Source organism: Gekko japonicus, unplaced genomic scaffold (genome assembly GCF_001447785.1).
Source record: "Gekko japonicus isolate JY-2015 unplaced genomic scaffold, Gekko_japonicus_V1.1 scaffold883, whole genome shotgun sequence".
Classification (NCBI taxonomy): domain Eukaryota; kingdom Metazoa; phylum Chordata; class Lepidosauria; order Squamata; family Gekkonidae; genus Gekko; species Gekko japonicus.
The window spans coordinates 147,742-170,843 of NW_015169801.1; the positions used below are offsets into that span (position 1 = coordinate 147,742).

General features: G+C 42.1%; 1 protein-coding gene across 1 annotated transcript in view; it reads left to right on the plus strand.

The window, feature by feature from the left end:
• The window catches only part of R3HDM1 (R3H domain containing 1), a 75,416-nt gene that overhangs the window by 37,042 nt on the left and 15,272 nt on the right, over window positions 1-23,102 (plus strand). The window contains exons 13-19 of the mRNA XM_015417117.1: window positions 3,239-3,493; window positions 6,047-6,201; window positions 6,683-6,784; window positions 8,859-9,131; window positions 9,930-10,053; window positions 21,165-21,319; window positions 23,016-23,100. Coding sequence (XP_015272603.1) covers window positions 3,239-3,493; window positions 6,047-6,201; window positions 6,683-6,784; window positions 8,859-9,131; window positions 9,930-10,053; window positions 21,165-21,319; window positions 23,016-23,100 — 1,149 coding nt within the window. The remainder of the gene's footprint in view (window positions 1-3,238; window positions 3,494-6,046; window positions 6,202-6,682; window positions 6,785-8,858; window positions 9,132-9,929; window positions 10,054-21,164; window positions 21,320-23,015; window positions 23,101-23,102) is intronic.

A 23,102-nucleotide genomic window follows, 5' to 3' on the forward strand; every position in this document is an offset into this window, starting at 1 on the left:
TGGCGGCACAGGGCCTCTGTTCCCAGTAGGAGGCCCTGCAGAGCATCAACTTTCTGGAGCTCAGGGCTTCTTCTTCCTCCCTCCTTCATCCTCAGCCCAAGATGTTGAGCCTCACAGCTTGGAGATTGAGCAGTTTCAGTTTAGGGAAATAGGTTATTCAGATAAGGTCATAAACACTTTAGTGTCTTCTAGAAAGAGCTCTACCAATAGGATCTACAACAATACCTGGCAGGTTTTCCAGTCCTGGGGTTCTGAGAAAGGGTTAGACCCACATACAGCTAAAGTGGCTGATCTTCTTGCTTTCCTTCAAGCAGGTTGACTGTTAATCATGCATCATACTAAATATAAGTGAATCAAGTGATATTGAATCCAGATGCGGCCTAATGTAGTGACACTGTGTCTTGGGAGGAATGGAAATGTATGAAGTTGGCTAGAAAAGACCGAGCCAGCAACATTCATGACTTTGAAACTCTGCTGGATACATTTCCAGTGCCCAAGTGCCCTTCCTATCACCACCATCTGGTGAAAAGCACTGCAGTCATGTTTCTCCATTGCCAGCCTCCCCTCCTTGCCCAGCCATGGCACTCACTTCCTTCCAGACAATCCTAATCACATTGCACAGGTATAAAATAAAACTTTTAAACCTGTTCCTTATAATCTTCCCTACTGTAAAGTGAGCCCTCAAGAACAAATGCAGAAGGAAGATATAGCATCAGAAAATGTTAAAAAAAAAATTCTGCCCAAAGGATAATAAAGAATAAGTCGTGGTCCTCTAATCTGTTTAAATTTACAACGCCAGACCATGTACTGACAAGCTTAGATCCTAACTTCTTTTTTCCATGTGCAGAAGGCACTTCTGCATATGGAAGAGGAAGGAGGGGTGACTTTAGTGGTTCTTTTTCCCGTTCACCTCTGTGCTGTAACAAGAGGGCAGGAGGCAAGAAAATTTCTGTTCATCTAGTGCAGCTCTGCTTGTGTTAGGTCGGGTCCACTGGATGATCTTGTTAAAAGTTACTGAGGTATATGCTCTTGCGTAAGAAGGTTCCCTGCTTAAATTAGATTAAGGCCTATTATTATTGTTGTTGTTGTTATTTTGTCAAAGGCTTTCATGGCCGGAGTTCATTAGCTGTTGTAGATTTCCTGGGCTGTATTGCCATGGTCTTGGCATTGCAGTACCTGACGTTTCACCAGCAGCTGTGACTGGCATCCTCAGAGGTATAACACAGAAAGATGAAGTACTCTCTGTGTCAACTGACTACAATGCCAAGACCATGGCCATACAGCCTGGAAAATCTGCAACAACTACTGGTAGGGAGCATTGCCAACAAAATGGAGGTTTTTCAGTCTTGACAGTGTAACCTACTTTTCTGTGTAAGTAATTTTAAAAAATGTGTGTCCCTCTTTTCTGTTAGTCCAAGGAGGCTTACAACCATGACTACAATATGAGAAAGACATCGCTTTCTAGAACAGGGGAGACTGTACAACTGTTGTTTACATTTTTAACTACTCACTTACGAACACTTACCTTAGCTATCTGGCACAGTTTTATTTGCTTCATAATAATTCGATGACATACAAGCAGATCCTACTACTACTACTACTACTACTACTACTACTACTACTACTACTACTACTACTACTACTACTATATAGAATTTTATTATTTACTAGTATTCCTGGCAGGCACTTGGTGGTATGGCAGAAACAGTGGCCCACTAAGGGCCACAACTCCTCTGCCTACTCCCACTCTGCATAGATCCAATATAGCTAACAAAAATTAAATAAACGTTTAAATGGAACTTTATATTTCACATTTAATATACTTAGCTGACTACTACTGTACAAATTTTGTAGATGAAACTTTAAAACTGGGCCCATATTATTCTTATCCTTAATTATGCTGGTATCAGTCAAACATCTCCTTTACATAATATTGAAGATGATACTGTTTATAAAAAATGGTTAAATCAGAGAGTTTATAGTGGGTGGCTTGACTGGAATGCTGTTAAAGTTAACACAGATTGTTTACTCAGATTCATCAGTGCTGTATCGTGATCTGGGCACCCTTGAAGTTTGCCGGGTGGCCAGAATGGGGGGTGGGGGTGGTTCTTTTTGATCTGTTCTGTGAAGATGAAAAAATGTTGATCTTAATTGAGAATTAATTTTCCTAATGCAATAACTTATAGGAATCATTGGGTTGATCAAATACAAATTTTAGTGAGGTGATGGAACAAAGTTTGAGTCCAGTGGCACCTTTAAGACCAACAAAATTTAATGTTGGGTATCAGCTTATACCCAGAATTAAACTTTGTTGGTCTTAAACGTGCCACTAGACTCAAACTTTGTTCTGTTGCTTCAGACCAACACGACTACCCTTCTGAATCTGGTGGGGTTGACTGTGTGTTGGTCTGTTACTGTACAAACAAAAAAGAGTTATAACGCCTTTAGGACTAATGGTTTTGTGACTCGAAAAGGTTCATTGCTACAATACATCTCTTGGCCCTTTAAGGTGCCACAATATTCCTCTTTGTTTTGGGTCAATTTAAAATAACAGCAGTAATTTTATCCAATATTTGCATGACTTTCCAGGTTCTGTAGAATATGTTGAGTGTTTTTCTTACATCTCAGCTATGTGCATTCTTTTTCTGTACCAGAGTAAATATTTGCTATACTGAAGATGTAGTAGAGCCAAAGTTTAGGGGCAGAGTGTTTTTATTTTCTGATTTTAAATCAATATTGTTTCACTTTGACTCAGTTGTTCCCATCGTTAACTCTGTTTTGACCACTCTGTTTCATTTATTGTGGTGTGAAGAAGTTTTTTCCGATTACACTCCTTGTGGGGCTATAGCTGTGGTGGAGTGAGGGAGTCCTTATTTTTTTAAAAAAAACTGCTTCAGCTGTCTCATGTTTCTCAGCCTTGCTGTCTCCATTTGTATTTGTGATCTATGAGAAAACAGGCATAGTGGGTTGCTGTTCTGCTTTGCCGTTTCCATATCTGCATGGCATGCGAGCAAAGGCCTGTGTAGCTTAGGACAGGCCCTCATTCATGGCAATTGGAGTAAATGCAAGCTTGAGTGGGAGAAACAACATTGGGTTGTGGGGAGTCACTGTTTTGGTACTGTAGTTCCAGGCTGTGCATCAAAAAGGGGGTAAGCATTGACTAAGAACCTGAATATTGAAATGTGCATGAATTATTCTGTCTCTAGGTAAAATCCATTTCTCGTTACTCCTTTCCTAGGTTCAGAGTCTTCTAGTAGTGTAGGGTCATCCACGGGTTCTCTTTCTCACACCCAGCAGCCTCTTCCAGTCACAGCTCTCAGCCAGCCTTCTCATGGCACATCTGCCGTCTATCCAACTGTCAGCACTAGTAGTTCTCTTTCCTTTGATGGTGGCATGAGTGGGCAAGTGGCGCCTTCTAGCAGTAGCTTCTTTTTGCTTCCCTTGGAAGCGGCAGGCATACCACCTGGAAGTATTCTGATCAACCCTCAAACAGGTTGGTATCCAGATGTGGGTGTCTTTTGTTTTGTATGAATGGCTTTGCAGTAATGTATAAATGCTGTTTTGAATCACAGTGGTCTGTTGCCTTTCTTCCCCTCGTTCCCCGCCCCTCCGTGTTAATTTTGCAGCCGTATGCATTTTAATGTCTTCTCAGAGGGCTTCATAAAATTGTACCAGGGTTCTCTGACGTCCACAGGATGTGGAAGAGTGAAAGTGTTTTGTGTTGAAGAAGGGTTCTCTGGCTTTGGGGGAGCTGTTAATGATTTCAGTGTCCTTAAATAGCACATTCATATAAAATTATAGAACTATATTAATAGGTATGGGAGTCCACCAAGGAGGTCTTGGGTTGCTACTCAGAATAGGGTTGGCAAGTAGTTCTCACCTCCGGAGCGGGGGACTCCCGGGTGGATCCTGGAGCACGCGCGAGCCACATGCACGTCACTAGGAAGTGACGTTATGACGCCGGGCACGCTGGGGGCGGGGCCACGACCATCCAAGGGGAAACCATAGAGTTTCCCCTTGGATGGTCGTGGCCCCGCCCCCAGCATGCCCGGTGTCATAACGTCACTTCCTAGTGACGTGCACGCCGGGGGTGGGGTTCCCCCCGGGGCCCGATTCTGCGGCAGTGGAAATCGGGCCTCCAAAGCAGGGGCTTCCCCACCCCCCACCCCCACTTGGCAGCCCTAACTCAGAAGCAGGCAATGGTAAACCACTTCTTTTCTAGTCTTGCCTTGAAGATCCTATGGGGTTGCCATACGTTGGCTGCAGCTTGACAGCACTTTATACAAGCAGATATGGTGGTTAAATTTTTAAGTGGCTGCCTTTGCATTGCACCTGTTAAGACAGACCCAGTCAGGGCTCTTTTTGTAGCAGGAACTCCTTTGCCTATGTCGCCAACCCTCCAAGGACTTACAGTAGCCCCTGTAAGAAGAGCTCTGGAAGATCTTAGAGGATTGGCTACATTAGGGGTGTATCGCCTAATATGCAAAGGAGTTCCTGCTACAAAAAGAGCCCTGCGAGACCCTAGTCAGTCAAGAGTCAGAAAAGTGGCACAAGTGTTTTGTTTTTTTATTGGACTGCCTCCCGTTGATGGTCCAGAAGGTGGCTTGAAGGCTAGCCTAACTGCTAAAACTGAGCAAGGTCTGGCCCTAAGCATTGCCTGAACCATCTGGGTAACCTATCCAAGTTGCTTTGAACTTATTATAGAAAATGCAGGGATATAGAATACCAACAAGCACACAGGGAACACGGCTAAGTTAGATAAACACAGAAAACACCGTGTTGAAATAATAAAAACAATATTCACATATGTTCCCTCTAAGCTGTGGGAGTCTTGTGAGCAAAAATTCTACTTTGTGACCTACCGGCATTAAAGTTGTGAGCAAGCGATTTGGCTACTGCATAAATCAGTTTGCTCTGGAGCCATCCTTCCTGAGCCAGAGGCTAAAAAACTGTGAGCTAGCTCACACTAACTCGGCTTAGAGGGAACACTGCTTATAGCTAAATATATTTGGTTTTTGTACACAACATCAACTCTAGTGTATTGTAAAGACTTTCAAACTACAACATCACATATCAAACACTTTCAAACTAAGTTATATAACACGAAGAGTCCAACTGTCTTCTTCCTGATGGAGGATAGATACCAATGTACAGTTATTTGTACCGAACAATGCAGCAACCTATTGTACATTTCCCAAGCGATGATCCATCAGGTAAAGCTAGCAGGCAGCTTGTATTTCTCACTGTGATGATTCAGCTTAGCCAGCAAGCCTAGTAGATGTATTTTCCCATGAGGTGGTTCAGCTAGCAAGCAGGCCTGCTGCATTGTTATATAACTTAGTTTGAAAGTGTTTGAAATGTGATGTTGTAGTTTGAAAGTCTTTACAATACACTAGAGTTGATGTTGTGCATAAAAAACAAATATATTTCGCTATAAGTACATGTGAATATTGTGTTTATTATTTCAACATGGTGTTTTCTGTGGGATATAAAATACAGCAAAATAAACGAACGGACTCTAAACAGTTCTTTTGTGTCAACTTCTTCACTTAGTGAGTTGTTTCCCATTAGTTCTAGGTCCACTGGACTTCACTTGATTGATATTCAACTTACTCTGGGATGCCATTTTTAAAAGTTGCCTCGTGTCAGCTATAGTACTGTAATCCCAGGAATTGCTCTTCTTTAGTACCATCCCACTTGAGTTGAATCTTCTTTGTGAGTTTTAAATTCATTCGTCTGAAAACCGCTCCAAATTGTGCTTAACAATTTCTGTAACTGTTGTTCTTCTTTTAAAATTTGTGATGATGGAGGAATACTTTTGTCAGCATTTTCGCTACAATCTAGCCTTCAACTTAATCCCCCAAAAAGGTAAATTAGTTCCACTGTTGTACTAATTTTAACAGCCGATGTGCAGTTCTCTTGAAATGTAATCTATAATGTAGTACTGGATTTTGAAAGTAGAGAATGATATAAAGCAAACATTTGTATTCTGCTGGTAGACTGCATTTTGCTAAATAACTTGCATATTTTGCCCCTGACCCTCTAGGTCAGCCATTCATTAATCCTGATGGCACTCCAGTCGTGTATAATCCTCCCGTGCCACAGCAACCTGTTAGAAACCAAGTGCCTGGACCTCCTCAGCAGCCACCTCCTCCCATGCCACCTCAGCAGCAGCCAGCAACCAATCACGTCCTACCACAGGTGCACATGTCAAATATGCAATGGTTGCCCTATGCATTCGGATAAGGAGGAAATGGTAGACTGTTGTAGAAACATGTTGAAAGAGATAGCGAAGTTGTTCTTTTCATGTGATTATTCTTTGGCTCTGGGATCAAATTTTGGAAGCCCCCTTTGCCTAGAACTGGGAGACAGCCTGTTGTTCTTGTGTATTTGTATGTACTGTTTGGTCCTTAAACTTTAAAAGACCTCACAAGTTTGCAGTCTCATGCTGTGTGACAGTCTAACAGTGATGGGATAAATTATTCCTCTTGATGGGTAAATGTCCATTGTTAGATTTTTTTTACTGTATGTAATCGCAACCTTGTGTTATATGTATTTTCAGTTGCAAAATTGAACATTTGGGGTGTTTTTTTAAATATGCCTTTACACAAAAAGAAATATTCCCATTTTTCATTTCTTTTTTACTCTGTTAACTGTGTGTATTCAACTGTTACTTCTTCAGCCTATCCGACCTCTTCAGCCTTCTTCACAGCCTGTTCAATTCTCCACAGTCTCTTATCCACCCCCGCTCCTGCCAGTCTCATCTACCCAGCAATATACTGTGGTATATTATCTTCTACTCACCTCTTCTTGCATGAGAGAGTCTTTACTAGAATAGCTTTTATGTTGGGATGTGCATGTGTTATATAAATATTGACTGGCTCCTGTATTCAATACAAATTGAGTATTGGTAAGAGGTCAAAAAGGAATTGAGGGGAGAAAATGGGCCCATCACCTTAAGTCCGTGGCAGGCTTGCCTGCGGGTTAGCTGCTGTGTGTATCAAGGAAATTGTGTCCTTTTTTCTTGCGGTTACTCTTCATAGCCAGTCAGTATTCATTATACCTCTTGAATTGTTGTATCCTTCCTTCTTTTTCCTTGCTGTTTTTGTCTAAACCTCTCAGGGGTATTCTGTGTTGTCCGCTCTCCCATGACAATAAAACACTTTCCAATGTGTACTAATGCTTGAACTAAAATGGGTGCAGAGACCTTGCCCTGTTACCTTTTGAGTTTTGTTGCCCCATCTTAGCTGCATTCCTCATACCTCTAGAGGTCTACCCCCTTGTCCCAAGGTAAGGCTCTGCATGCACTCACTTTGATTGCAACCTCGGAACACCACAGTGCTGCTTGTAAAGTAGACCAGGTGGTCAAGAGTGGCTCTGTAGCTCCGTCACTGCAATTCATTAGGAGGAGACCAATATAGAACTGAATATGGTATATGGTTTGTTTGCTTTTCCTTTGTGTCAGCCAAATAGCATTTCACTTCAATAATATATTAGGGGGTGCCGCCAAGGTTAATGTTTACCAACCCGAAACTTAATCTCTTCATGTCTGTTTATTTTGCTGCGGAAATTTTTATGGAGGGGAGAGAAAGCTAGGGCTTTCTCCTGACACCCCCCCCCAAAAAAAAACATACTGAATTAGCATCTCAGCAATGAAATACATCAACATGCGCATTTTGCATGCTGTATCAAAAGATACTGCGTGTAACAGCTGTTAGTCCACATCTTCCTCAGTTCAACTCTAGTTCAGCAAGTTTAGAAAATAATTGTAGGGATGTATAGCGGAGAGAAGAATCTAGGCTTTCAGTGAGTACTAGTACATCCCTAGGAGGCTAATCCTTGATGAGAATCCCGAGTGCTACACATCATGCCTACACAGCTCTGCTCCAACTTCGTTTTAAATTAGATTAATAATCTGTCTATTATAACCAGATTGGAGTCCAGTACCTCTTTAAAGGGAGCTGCGGTGGCTCAAGTGGTTAAGACGCTGAACTGCAGGCTGTAGAAGGTCAGTAGTTCAGCAGTTCGAGACCCGGGTGCCGCATGACGGAGTGAGCTCCCGTCTCGAGTTCCAGCTCCTGCCAACCTAGCAGTTCGAAAGCAAGAAATTGCAAGTAGATAAATAGGTACCACTTCGGTGGGAAGGTAACAGCGTTCCGTGCGCCTTGGTGTTTAGTCATGCCGGCCACATGACCACGGAAACGTCTTCGGACAGCGCTGGCTCTTCGGCTTTGAAACAGAGATGAGCACCGCAACCCTAGAGTCGGACTCGACTGGCTTTCGTGCAAGGGAACCTTTACCTTTTACCTCTTTAAAGGCCAACAAGATTTTCAGGGTATGAGCCTTCAAGAGTCAAAGCCAGATACTGCAGACCCAAATGACTACCCTCTTGACACTATTATAACCAGTAACACTTCATCTTGGCAGCAAGTGCAACCTCGCTCATCCTTTTCTTTCTCATAATTGAACCATAATTAACTAATTGCTAAACTGTTCTTCTTAAAATGCCAAGTGTTGGTGAATTATTTCCTTACTGTCCTTAGAGTAACATCAGAAAATACTATCGAGTGCAGCCAGTAGATACTATTTTACAGTTTACAAGCCGTAAATAAAGTCAAGTATTTCTTGATGTGGATATGAAATGTGTATAATTTCTCCACTGTTCCACCTACTACTGATACTGAGATGTCACCTGTCTTAAAGCATTCATTCTTTTTTTTTAAATTAAAGAATACTGCTAACACACTCTAACTGGATAGGAGAGTATTTTGCTACTTTGTGTTTTAGTTAATTGTTTATCGAGCAACTCTGCCTTGCTTCAGAAAAGGAATCACGGTTACTGTCTTGCTTAATTTCAGCAAGACAACCTGGGACCCCAGTTCAGCCATATGAGTCTCTCCCGCCAGCCATCTGGGGAAGCGGCTGATCCTCATGCCGCCATGTTCCAATCCACAGTTGTCCTTCAGCCTCCTCAACAGCCTGGTTTTATCATAGCAACTGCCCCTCCTCCACCACCACCTCCACCACCACCTGGTCAACCAGTTCCCACCCCTAATTACAGTGCATCTAGCCATCCTGTCAACCAGCAAGTTCTTCAGCAACAGGGATATATGCAGCAACCAATGCCACAGGTGAAGAGAGCTTTCAAGTGTTGCAAAACCATATCGGAATTAGCTTGTATGAATGGATTAAGTTTGCATTAAAATATCAACTAGCCTGGCTTTATGTGTGCGTGGAGGATGTTTCTCTCTCTCTCTTAGAAATAAGGGGAGGGAATCATCTAGGCTTCTTCCTAGAATCACAGTGAGGTTGTTTCAGTAGCACTCACTACTTTTTAAGTCCAGCAAAATGTTTGAAGTATATGTACGTGCGCATCGCACGCATTAAGTAGTAACCTATAGGGGGTTCCCCATCATGTTTTCTTTTATTGCATTCCTTTTGTACTAAAATCACTATTGGGACATTAATTAAAGAACTTCTGAATGAGTGGTTGGCTCTTTTCTGGTTTTGTGTGTGTGTTTTCCCTTAACCATGACAACAGGCAAACTACTGCTCTTCCATAGTTTGCATTAGCTTGGGGCTGCTATGGCTAAGGTTTGTAAAGAAATACTTGCATTAATGATACTGTGGAGCTATTTTTTTTTTCTTTTGATGTAGTTAGTATAAAGCAATATGTAATTGATAGCAGAAATCAGGCAACGTTGCTTGACCCAAAAGTGCATTTTTACTAATGGAAGGATGCCCTTTACATCCAATTTAATTTATGCTGAATTTTTCAGAGAAAAGAAATGCTCTTGGGCAGTTAAACTTTTAATTGTTTTTCACCAGATTCTCTGTTTCCTCTCTTGAACCTACCATCGTGTAGTGCTTTAGGCCATGTCTGAAGTATATATATCTAAATGAATCTCCTATATGTTGCTTCTTTTTAGATGCCAGCCTGTTACTGTGCTCCAGGCCAATATCCACACTCCAGTCAACAATATCGGCCTGTTACTTCCATTCATTACAATGCACAGCAAAACCAGCCACTGCCACAGCCTGCACAACAAACAGGTTTGTGGGGGGGGGGGGTTCTTTCCCATAATGTGTATATAGTTCAGGTAGTTGTCATTGTCAGCAAGGATTTGAAAAATCTGTAAAGACTGAAGGAATTGTTTTGACTTTTAAAGTGCTCGTCTGTCTTCCACCTGGTGAAAATACCATCTTTTTACTTCTTTCAACTTTGAGTCTAAGTGATGGAATGCAGAAGTAGGGAGGATGGAAATAACTCTTTGCTTGGAAACACAATATTGGAGACGGTGTTATAAAACCCATTCTGATCAAAGGATTTAAATCCTATTTTTCATATATATATATATATATGAAATAGGATTTAAATCCTTTACCATCTCCAGTATTGTGTTTCCAAACAAAGAGTTATACACACACACACACACACAAGTCTTAATTTTTTTAAAAGATTACCTTCCCTGCAGTATTCAGACATTATGCTATTGGGACTATGGATGGGCACAAACCAGAAAATTCTGGTTTGGGGTGTATCCAAACTGAACCCCGAACTGAGCAAAAATGCTAGAACCAGCTGGTTCCAGCTGCCTTTCTCCCAGCTGTGGCAAGCCGTGGGGGGGGGGGGATCAGCCAGGAAGGGTTAAATGGCCCATCCGTCTTGCTTCCCCCTGCTTGGAAGTGGGGGAGAACAAAAAAGGATCACTGAAATGGTTTGCATCCATTTCAGCCTATCAGCGGGGCTGGTGTGCCCATCAACTGTTTGGCTGAAATAGATGCAAGCCATTTCTGTGATCCCTCTCGCTCTGGAGGGGAGGGGGGTGAAACAGATTGGTTTAATGGCTTGGAGCCATTTAAACCTGATGACTCACCCAGCTGTTAGGTTTAAATGGCTGTGAACCATTAAACCTGTCCAATTTGCTAGGAAGCGGGGGAGAGCAAAAAAGGGATCACTTAAATGGCTTGTATCCAGTTCAGCCTAACAGTGGAGCTGGTGTGCCTGTCAACTGTTAGGCTGAAATAGATGTAAGCCATTTCAGTGATCCCACCATGAACCCCACAAACCTCCCAATGAATACATAGAGGGTTGTGGGAGGGTTGTTGAGGCGAGATCACACGACCCTTGGTTCACAAACTATGACCCCGGGCAATTTTAGTACCAAACTTAGGTTCTTGGCAGGTTTGTGCCCATCCCTAATTGGGACCTTAATTAAAGAACTTCTGGACAAGTCTTCGAGATTCTGATTGATTAAAATCCCAAAATGTTTCTTATTGCTCTTGGTTTTTAATGTTATTTTCTGTGGCTGATAAGGGTATATCTTCCTGAAATCTCACAACAGTCAGCTTTTCAGTTGTGCTTTTCCTTGACTCATATTATGGCTAGTAAATCAGTACAGGTGATGCCTTTACTTTTCAGATGTCTGTTGACAAGAAGACTTGTAGTCTTTTATGCGTGAACTCTGCACAACGATGCAGGGAATCCTTTTTTAGAAGTAAGCAATGATTTGTGGTGATGTGTTTAAAGTCTTTAAGGTGACCTGGTTTTGAAAGGGCCTGAACTTTTGCCTTTCATACAGTTTGAATTCCAAAATGTTGTTTTGTTTAGAGCCTCTTAGATATGCTGTCTCTAAAATGAATTGAAACTATGGTGGCCGGTCATGCCTTTGGCAATATCTGTGCTTTTTGTGTGTGTGGCATATTTCCTTATTTGCTAAAGGTGTACAGTAGGTAACATGGGACCAGATGCTTTTGCAATGTGAGAAGGACTGTCACTGTTTATTGGAGCTACATAACCACTGCCATAAGGGAGTCTCTCTTTGTGCCAGAATAGTAGTGTATGTAGTTAAAAGAAAAATGAGTTTTTGATTGCTTTTTTGTATAAAAATGAATGAAGTAAGGTCGTTGCTGTTTTCTACTTGAATAACACTTCTTGAACAGTGCTTCAGAATGCTTATTATCTATCATAGCAGTATTAAAAGGGCATGGATTTTCAGGGAAAAAAATGGTATGCATTTTTCTGCATCAGAAAATTAAAAAATGCTTTTCAAATCGAATACATTTGAGGAATATAATTTTGTGGCAAGTTGAATGCTTCCAACAGGTACAGATTGTCTACATTCTCTGCTTATTTTGCTATTGTGGAAAGGAATGCAGCCATTATAAGGTAGTTTGTCCATCCTTGTGCAGACTTAGATCGCGTGCCTGCTACTTTTTATATCACAGCCTGGATCTTTGTTGTTCCAGTCTACATGGCCATTGTCTTTAGATTAAATATTTTATAACTTGTGTTCCATTGAGGTACTGAAGGCATGTTCAAGAACTCATGTATCCTCTAGCTTGCTTTTTTGAAACGCTTAGCGGCTGACCAGAACTCAGATCTGTTTGATTTTTTTAAAAAAATTACTTCAATTTACAGCATGGTTTCCCATGTGATAGTAGGTAAAGCTGCTGAGGAAGCAGAGGCTTGTAATGCCCTTGGCAGTGCAGAACAAGCTGGATCTTGGATTCCTTTTGGATCCTGGCTTATCTTTGCTACTTTAATTTAAAAAAAAACAAAAACATGCTGCCTGTCACATGAACCATGGTGAGTAGGCTTCCCGTGCATATACGTTGTGGATGTTAATGTGGACTTTACGCAGCAGTGTCCTCATGTGGAAGGAGTCTTGTGCTGTTAGTCTGCATGTCAGTCAGTGGGTCCAAGCAGGATTGTGTCTGGGGAACTCGTGCTGAAATAAAGGAAGAATTAGTGCAAGCTCACCCTCTCATCCCTGACTTCAGTTCCAGAAGCTTCCACACTAGTGCATAGTCAGCAGTCTGCCACTGGATTAAGCCCCAGATGCTGAAATTTAAAGGTATTAGTCACATTCTTATTTTGTTTGGGATTAGGCACAAACCTGGACCAAATGTTGTTTTCAGGTTGTTTGATGAATGGTGTAGAGTTTTCCTTATATGCACAGGTGGTCCAGGGCTTTTCATGGTAATAAAAAATGGTTAAATATAAGCTGAAATAAGTGCTCTATAAAACCTAAAGGGTTTGAGGGGTGTGAGTGTCTGTTTCCATAAGAAAAGAAAAATAACATGAACAAATGTTGATGCTAGCTGTCAGTCGTTACTATGTTCAGTGACCTGTGGATTTTCCTTTTTGACATTTAAATATTTTATAATGTCTACTGACTTCTAAAAAATCTGGGTTTGGGGGGTATATGTAAACAGGAGGCATGTGTGTCTATGTGGCAAAGCAATGGTATGTGGAATATATTGTGGAATAGATTGCCTTTAATCATGAGCTGTTGGATTCGGGGCCGTAACACTGTCTGAGAGGGTTACATTTCTCACAGTGAACCGGTCTCTTTTTCAGCTGCTTCCTGGCTTCTTTTTTAAAGGGGTCTCAGGTGTGTCTGTCTTGAAGTGTTGCTTTCTGATCAAGGAGCATGCACTGTTCATCCTTTTAAAAAAGTTGGCAATGTCTGTCCTTAAAGAAGAATTAGGAAAATTATATTTAGGAGTAGTCATGTGGTCAGTAATACCTTTGACAGATCTTTGTTTCTGTGCTCCATTTTGTGTGTGTGTTTTCATTCTTTTTATAATGCTAGGTTTGTGTCTGAGTTTTCATTTCATTAGCGAGAGCGATGTCCCTTTCTAAGTGGTATTGGATGTAGATCCTGGCAGTATAAGCAACGGCCTTATTTAGGGAGGATAAAATTGCAAGTGATAGATCATCATTTGTAGTTGCTGATTTTTGGGAAGTGTGTTTTTATACTGTTTCTGTTTCAGCAGGTGCAACTCCTCCCCATATTTATTTCCTGCCACTTGGTATTCTGAGGTGGAATAGTGAAGCTAAAAATAGAACCAGACCTTGGAGCCCCATGGGGGGAAGCATGTTAGCAGTCAATTTATACTGTCCTAGTTCTTCTTCCAGCAGGGGTAAATTGATTCTGCTTCATCTGTGTGAAAGTGCCAGAAGACAGTGAATAATTTTCACAGCTGCACTGCAGTCCCTGAGAAATGAAAATTTTTTGAAATTGCAGCGTTCCATGCATTCATCTCTCTGCTACTGTGGCTTGAGTTCTAACGTTATGACTCACAGCAGCAGTCTGGTTTTTTTTTTTTTCTGCATAGCTTGTCAGGTGGCCAAATATAGTCAGACATCTAGCCTATTGGAAAAATACTTGCAAGGCTTATTAAGAGTGTTTAAAGATATTGATTTAAAATGCAAGGAGCTTGCACAAGAGAACCTTTCTCATCTTCACCCAGTAATTCCCTGCACGCCCTGGAAACACTGTCAGGCCAGCGGACCCTTGAGAACAGACTGCTACACTAGGGTTACCAAGTCAGTTTATCCTCGCGGTGGGGGGCTCCCGGACGGTGTCCCGAGCGCGCGTCGCATGCACGTCAGCCGGATGTGACGTGATGACGCCAGGCACGCTGGGGGCGGGGCCACAGCCATCTGAGGGGGAAACATAGAGTTCCCCCCGAGTCCCGATTCTGTGGCGGCGGAAATCGGGCCTCCAAAGCGGGGGGGATTATCCACCCCCCAGGGGGACTTGGCAGCCCTATGCTACACAGCACAGGGGGGCAGCAGTAAAGAGGCTGAAGGTCAGCTTTCTCGCTCTTGCTGCCTTGAAGTAACATTCAACCAGACATTTTAGACCTTCTCAATTGTAGCATGCGTTAGGACTGGGAGTTGCACTGGTTCTAACATAAATACAAGTCTGTTTGCTAGAATCAGTAGGCAGATCCCAGCTGTGCTGATGGAGCAGAGTGACAGTTTTAGTATGATGGATGACCTGGGTGGGCTGAGAGCAAACAGCAGAGTATCCACTGAGCTGTGATTTTTTCCCTGATAGAAGGTGGCTTTCTAACCTCTGAGGCACCCAGAACTTAATGATTCTAAACTCAGATGTGGAGAACGCAGCTGGCAAGCCTCTGATACATAACTGGGGATATTATTGGTAAACTGCTTTGTGGTGGGAAAGGGAGATCAAGCTCCTCAGTTGTCAGTGGTCCAAAGAAAGAAGGGGGCTCTCAAAATAAGGTGCCCGGCCACATGCCCCTTTGTCTCATCTTTAGGTTTGTCTAGTCTTGGAACCTTGGGAGGGCACAGGCAGGACCCATTCCTCAGAGAAACCTAGAAGGAAAGGAGAATAAGCTCATCTCCTCTCTCACACGCCCTCACACCTGGGACCATCTCTTCTGGTATTATACTGGAGAAAATATCCCTTACTGAGATTTCTGGAGGGGTGGGGGGTGGCACTACCTGGTGCTGATCTAGTTTGAATAGAAGACATCCAAATTGGATAAAGTTTTCCCCTACAAATCCAGCCTCCTTCGTACCTTAGTTCAAACACTGAGCCTAGCAACAGCAGGCAAAAGAGAGTGAACTTGAGGAAGAGAGATCCATAGCAGCCTGTACTTTCTGTAAGAGTCTCCCAGAGTGGCCCCTCTTGTTAACTTTTAGCAAACCTTCTTATAAAAGGTTTTGGATGAGGTTCACTGACTGATGTATTTACATGGGATGCTGAGTTCTTTTTTTAGGGTCTCTTATTTGAGTTAAGTTCGTATTGTTAATTTTGGTGTTTTTAAAAATCATATAGTCTGCTGTCCTAACTAGGGATGGGAGCAAACTGCATTTTTTTGATTCGGTTGGTTCAGCGGAACCACAAACCCATACGAACGAGGAGGTTGGTTCATGAACTGACCCGCTTCATATCGGTTCACGAGCCATTTAAAGTTTAAACCCCTGCTTTCTGCTCCCTGCAAAAGGCCACAAAAATGGCTGGAAGCCCTTTAAACTAAACAGCTGAGCAGTGCTTTCTGCTCTTCACAAACTTCATCAAAGTCCATGAAAGTTTGTGGCAGTTCTTCAGTTTGAGACTATTGCTTCACGAACCATGAACAAGCCAAAATTCGTGATGAATTTTTTGTTTGTCAGCTAGTTCATGCCCATCCCTAGTCCTAACATATCATTTGCTTCGTTGGCATATGTAGTGAGCTACCTTTAAGCCCCTTTGTGGGGAATTGAAATACAAATGTTTTAAATTAAATAAAAATCCACTATCTTAAATAATAACCCATTACCTTGAAACATGTGCAAGCTTGCACCAGATACAAATAAATTATTCTTCAGTCCAGTTTGTAGAACAAATCAAGCCTCCCCCTTCACCCCCGCACAAGCTGTTGTACAGTTTGTGTTTTTCTAGGACTCCATAGAATCACTGGGTTTTCCCACTGTTTAATAGAGTCTCAAATCACCTGGGGGGGGGGCCTGGTTGTGTAGCTTAATTGGCATTTGGGGTCTCTAACTGGAACAAAAAATAGACTCTGTGTTTGTACGCAGAATCTCATTTGGTGTCATAAACTAATTTGGAATTTTTCAGAGAGATGTTTGCCTTGTAATATATGTGACCATTACAGATTTATATTTTGAGCCAAGTAATGACTTGTCAGTATCATTAACTGAGAGGGTAAAGGTGGCTTGTGTTGGATGGCAATTACACCTTAATCTACATTTGCATCTTTTAAAAAAATTATTTGCAGCGTTCACTATTATAGTAAAGGTGATTGCAGTGCACCGTTCATCGTGCTGTCAATCTCTCTAATTTATCACTTTGCAGCTTCTCAATGTGCACAGGAGTTAAAATTGGTAGCTTTTTAGAACAGACATGGGGGGAATGCTATAGAGAGAGCAGCATTCAATCATATAAGCCCTCACTTGGAGTCTGAAGTGATACAACTCAGCCACAAGTTTAGTTCACACCAAGGTGATTTCTTGTGCTCTTTGCCCATCACTGAGCAGGCCCATAGCCACGAGGGGGGCTTGGGGAAACACCCCCTCCCAAGTGTGCCCTTCCCCCTCCCGGCTGCCTCCCCTACCACTCCCAGGTTGGGGAGGGAGTCTGGGGCAACCAGCGATGACTGCTCTTGCTGGTAACATATCTCTGTGTTACACTCCATATACTTGGACAGAAGCTGGTTGGCCAGGAAGGGGCAGGCCCTCCTCCCCCGCCACCCTCACAGACTCGTGGTTGGCTGGCGCAGCATGTGGAGCTCACCGCCAGCAGCGAGGCTGTGCACAGAAGCTGGTTGGCCAGGAGGGGGCAAGCACTCCTTCCCCACCACCCTCACAGCCACCAGCAGTGAGCTCCACATCTGGCGCTGGCCAACCAGGAGGCTGTACACAGAAAGAGAGAGGAGGGAGGGAGCCTGGGGGCGACCACACGCTTGCCAGCAGCTGGGCAGCGTATCTATTTAAACCACGTCCAGCACGCTGCCCTCCTGGAAAAGGAGAGCCCAGCAGGCGGGCAAACAAGTGCACGCTCCCTTCCAGAACATTTCTGGTAGTCATTAATCTAATTAGTATTAATCTAATTAAGTTCACTGTTCCTGGTCTTTGCCCCCTTACTGAAAATTTTCTGGCTATGGGCCTGGCACTGAGCAACTTTAGAAATGGGAATGTAGTTGTTTTTCTGAAACCAATTATTCCTTTACATTTTAAAGACACATACACTTTCTAAATATCCCCAAATAGCTTGCTATTGTGTGTAGTGTTTTGGATTGCCAACAGAATTTTGACAACTCTAAACAAAATTACATTACAACAATAAAATCTAGTATTCTCCACTCTCACCAGCTGAATAGTTGGTAAGTCGTAAATTCTGTTTCCAGAAAGATCCAGAGCTCATGTGGTCCATGTTCAATAAACTAACCAGGTGTTGTTTCACTTTCTCTGTGCCTATTTGTGACTCTCTTACCTTTCCCCCTCCTCTTTAGTTTTAAGACATTAAATTCAGTCGTGGACCTCATTTACTAATTACTTTCTCTGTCTGATAATCCAGAGCACAGTTCTGGCCGGAGAACTCTAGGTTTCCCCGGGGACAGCAAACATTGACCCAACAAATCTATATGGCTCAGCCATCACTACATCCCTCATTTTCTGAGGAAAGAGGCACAAACAATCAACTTACTAGTGCATTATGGCTTCATGACGTGGCCTATGACTTTGTATTCTGCATGTCAGGGTTGTTACCAAAAACAGAATATAAAAGAAGATATAATATTAAAATAAAGCCGTACAGTTGTGCAAATAAAACCTTGGACAAATTTCATTAATATTTCACAATAAGTTACTGGCAGAGGTAATTTCTGAAGTGCATGTAAATGTGTTTTCTACAAAAGCCAGTTTCAGAATGCCCTCCAGATTCTTTTGCTCACTAGAGGACTCTGCTCCCCAAAGCTGCTGAACTCCTGGGCCTTTTTAAGAACATCAGAGACGCCAATGTTGGATCAGGCCAAAGGCCCATCCAGTCCAACACTCTGTCACACAGTGGCCAAAAATACCAGGTGCCATCAGGAGGCCTACCAGTGGGGCCAGGACATTAGAAGTCCTCCCACTGTTGACCCCCCCCCAAGCACCAAGAAGACAGAGCATCACTTGCCCCAGAGTTCCTATCTATACCTTGTGGCTAATAGCCACTGATGGACCTCTGCTCCATATGCTTATCTAATTCCCTTTTGAAGCCATCCATGCTTGTAGCCGCCACCACTTCCTGTGGCAGTGAATTCCATGTGTTAATCACTCTTTGGGTTAAGAAGTACTTCCTTTTATCCGTTCTAACCCGACTGCTGAGCAATTTCATGGAGTGCCCACGAGTTCTTGTATTGTGAGAAAGGGAGAAAAGTACCTCTTTCTCTACCTGCTCTATCCCGTGCATGATCTTATAAACCTCAATCATGTCACCCCTCAGTCGTCGTTTCTCCAACCTAAAGAGCCCTAAGCGCCTTAACCTCTCCTCATAGGGAAAGTGTTCCAACCCTTTTATCATTCGAGTTGTCCTCTTCTGCACTTTTTCCAAAGCTATAATATCCTTTTTAAGGTGTGGTGACCAGAACTGTACACAGTATTCCAAATGAGGTCGTACCATTGATTTATATAGGGGCATTATGATACTGGCTGATCTGTTTTTAGAAAGAGTTGCACTGCTAGTAACCGTAAAGCATGTGGAACAGAGGTCCATCAGTGGCTATTAGCCGCAAGGGTCTCTGGGGCAAGTGATTCTCTGTCTTCTTGATGCTTAGGGGGGGGTCAAAAGTGGGAGGGCTTCTAATGTCCTGGCCCCACTGGTGGACCTCCTGATGGCACCTGGTATTTTTGGCCACTGTGTGACAGAGTGTTGGACTAGATGGGCCTTTGGCCTGATCCAACATTGGCGTCTCTTATGTTCTTAAAGAAGAAGAAGGCAAGGAACTCAGAAGCTAGCATTCAGGGTTAATTCCCTTTTATTCCCCTTTTCACTTATGTATCCCACCTTTTTTCTGAGAAAATAATAATAATTTTTTTTTTAAAGAAAGAATAAAATCCACATCCTTTTCCAGATGGTAAATGGTCTATGCTGACTGTGTTTGTTTTCAAAGGAACCCAATACAGGGACACTAACTTTTTACATTATATTTTGTACATGGCACAGGCTAATTATTTTTACAGTCATTGCATTAAAAAGGGGACAACTTGCTCCTGAAATATTCATTCCAGCAACAAGATGGTGAATCTTACTAGCTTCATGTTTTGTTTTTGTTGTTGTTCCCTGGGTTCTCTAAATAAGAGGATGAGCATCTAGAAGTCACCTTTATGCTTTAGTATTAATTTTATTTAAATAGTTCTTTTTTATTCAGAAGCTTGAATTACTTCGTGTTGTATTGGTTGAATGCATTTGTACACTTGTCAGGTGATTGGTTAACTTCTTAGTCTCAAAATTGTGGAGTAGCTCTTTGAGTCTCTGAGAATGTAGGTCCCGACCCTGCCTTCTGAATCCTATTGAGGAGACATCATATTTCTTGGTTATTGTTGAATGGAACAGATGACAAAGCTTTTCTTGCTGCAGAAAACTTCCATATTATGTTTTATCTTTAGGACAGTTCCAACCTATGCACTAAGGGAAACCCATGACCAGGTAAACACACACATACCTATCTAACTGTCAACCAGTCAGCTTCCAAGTAAGATGTCTGGCATTCAGCTTAGTGTACTTGTTAAAGCTCTGTTACTTGCACTTGAGCCATAGTTAACTGTGATGGAGGCATCCAGTTTTGTGTTTGTCTTCTGCTTTGAAATACTCATGGCTACCAAACAGTCTGTAACTGACAACAAAAATGCTGAAGGGAAGATTTTTTAAATTCATATTTTAAAAATTCATATTCATAAAATGCATATTTGTAAGTTGTAATTGCAAGATAAGGAAGTTGCAGGAAAAAGTGCAAAATGGCAGTTAACTTTACTTTAGCATCTGTCATTTTAATTAAAAGGCAATACAGGTTTACTTCCATTCAGCTAAATAATACATAATAAGTCACCACAGACTTTTGATCAGGATCATGTTTCTCTATAGTATTGGTTATCTGCCTTGAGTCTTTGGAGAACGACAGGATACAAACATTTTAATAAATTAGATGCTGGAATTACCTACTTCAGCAAAACAGTCCTGCATGTCTGTGATGTCCTTCAGATATTTGAGAAGCACCGTAGAAGCTACTTTTCCATTAGTTCATCAAATGATGCTGCTATAACATTTAAAGGTCCACCATCATAGGGATGGGGCCAGTTGTGCAGGTCTTTACCACATAGTTATTACTTGGCTTGGCAATCATTGTATTGCAAAAATATAATGCAACTGGGCCCCACCACATGGTTATTGGGCTTTAAATGTACAAGAAGCACCATTGAATGAACCCATAGAAGAACAGAGGCCGGCTGTGGAGCGCACGCTGTTGGGCGCTGTTGGCCCATACCCGGAAGGAGTCGCTGCGACCGGAAAAAGAAGATCTGCGCCAAAGACATCGTCGCCCGGATTGAAGAACCTCCACAAAAAAGAAACAACAACTAAGTCCCTGCCATGGGTGCCTGATAGGTTGTCACTTCCCCCTCATTGTGTGTGGCCCTAGTAAAAGGTAATGTAATTAGTAAGTTGTACAAATGTAAACCGCTCAGAGCCCTTAGGGGGTGAGCGGCCTATAAATTGAATGTAAATAAAAAAGTAAATAAATAGAAAAGCTACTTCCATGCTGCTGGCATAACATCTAAAGAACACCTGAATACAAACAAAATAAAGGAAACTTTTATTTTAAAAAACCAATAAAAATAAGTTAAAATATTTGTATAATTGCAGGTTACCAAGTTATGCCTAACCAGCAGCAAAACTACCAGGGTTTAATTGGCGTCCAGCAATCTCAAAACCAAAATGCAGTCGGTGGCCAACCCAACAACATTGGAAACCAGATCCAAGGTGTGATTGTCCCATATCCTCCCGTGCCATCTTATCAGGTAAGCTGTGATATTGTTTTATATCATTGCAGCTAGTAAAATACACTTGTGATTTTCAGATTCCAAGGTAACCTATAGTCAGAACTATGGAGTCTGAGAACTTCTGAAACAGGATTATTATGAATTTACACAGCCTTTTTAAATTGCATGGGTGGACAGGAGATAGTTTTGGTTTATATAGGAAGGTTTTATAATTACCAACTTAGATTTTAAACATTGATGACACTTTGCTTGCCTTCCAGACATCATTTAAAGCATTAAAAGAAGCTATTATGTGTACTTGTTTTCAGAAAAGCTGACATACTGAAACATAGTACTTCATTTGTTTTTTGTGTATTAGTATCTTTTAGCAGGCATTCCCTTGGCACTTCCCCATCATATCTCTGCTGTCTCAATTGTAGGTAAACTATCTTATAAAGTAAGAAACCCGATCACTGCTTTTGTTACAGTGAAATACCTTCATTCTCATATGGATTTGACAGAAGCATTTGTCTGTTCAGTCCTCCCAAATTCCATCCCTAATATCTCCAGTTTAAACGTTCAGGTAGTATGTGATGTGAAAGACCTTTTCCTAAGAGCCTGGTGAGCTACTACCAGTCAGAGTAGACAGTCTTGACTTTGGTAACATAATGACCCAATTCACTATAACACAATCTCATGAGAAATAAGCCTCTAGAGAGAAATTTTAGGCCACAAGGAAGACAGTATTATGTATATTAATGTCTGCATCCCAAGCACTCTCATTTGTAGAGACTTACAAGCAGCGTTCCCTCTAAGCTGAGTTAGTGTGAGCTAGCTCACAGTTTTTTAGCCTCCGGCTCATGCATTTTTGTCTTAGCTCAGGAAGGACTGCTCCAGAGCAAACTGATTTATGCAGTAGCCCAATCGCTTGGCTCACAACTGTCATGCTAGTAGCTCATGAAGTAGAATTTTTGCTCACAAGACTCCACAGCTTAGAGGGAACATTGCTTACAAGGTGAGGTGTGTACAGCAGTTCCTAAAGAAGAGGAAGAGGAGGAGAACCGTGTATGGGTTCTCTGAGACCATGGAAAATCTTCTGCGCTATTTTATATGTTCTGTTTAGGGCTCAAGCATCATTTCTCTGTTCATACAAACTTGTAATGCAGGTCCCTCCATTGCAGTCCAATCCCATCAACATAACCTCATGAATCATGAAAAAAAACCACAACACCCTGTTTCTAAAGTAGCAGAAATGGACCGTATTTTGGTAATGAGCACATAGCCTGAGCCAGGCCACAGTGGACCCTTGTTAAGTTCATTTGTTCTCTCTTATTCCTGTTGATACTTGGTCATGGTACTAATCAAGACTAAGGTCTGGTTCTCATTGATGTGGTAAACCTGTCTCTAGTTTGTACCACTTCGGGGTGCAGGCTGAAACTCATGTGCCTTAAGCCTCTGCTCTTAGAAAACTAGATCAAATGCTAAGGTAGAATCCTCCTCTGAATCGTAGTTTTCTGTGTGGAGGAAATTATTTGTTCATAGCTGCATTTGGTCAGACCTGCCATCTGAAGCAGTTGTAAGCCAGACATAGGTTTATCACCTTAGTGGAAAGTAGGCCTAATGACTTTGGATGTCTGTTTTGCTCTGGACCTTTCCCTCTTCCGTGGTGCCACAGCATCATGTGCCATGTTGAAAGCACGTTTATTGGCTGTCTCACTGTGCTTCCAATCTGTAGGTTCCAATGGCTCAAGGTTCCCAAGGAATGTCACAGCAGACATATCAACAGCCAGTTGTTATCCCCAGTCAGTCCAATCAAGGACTA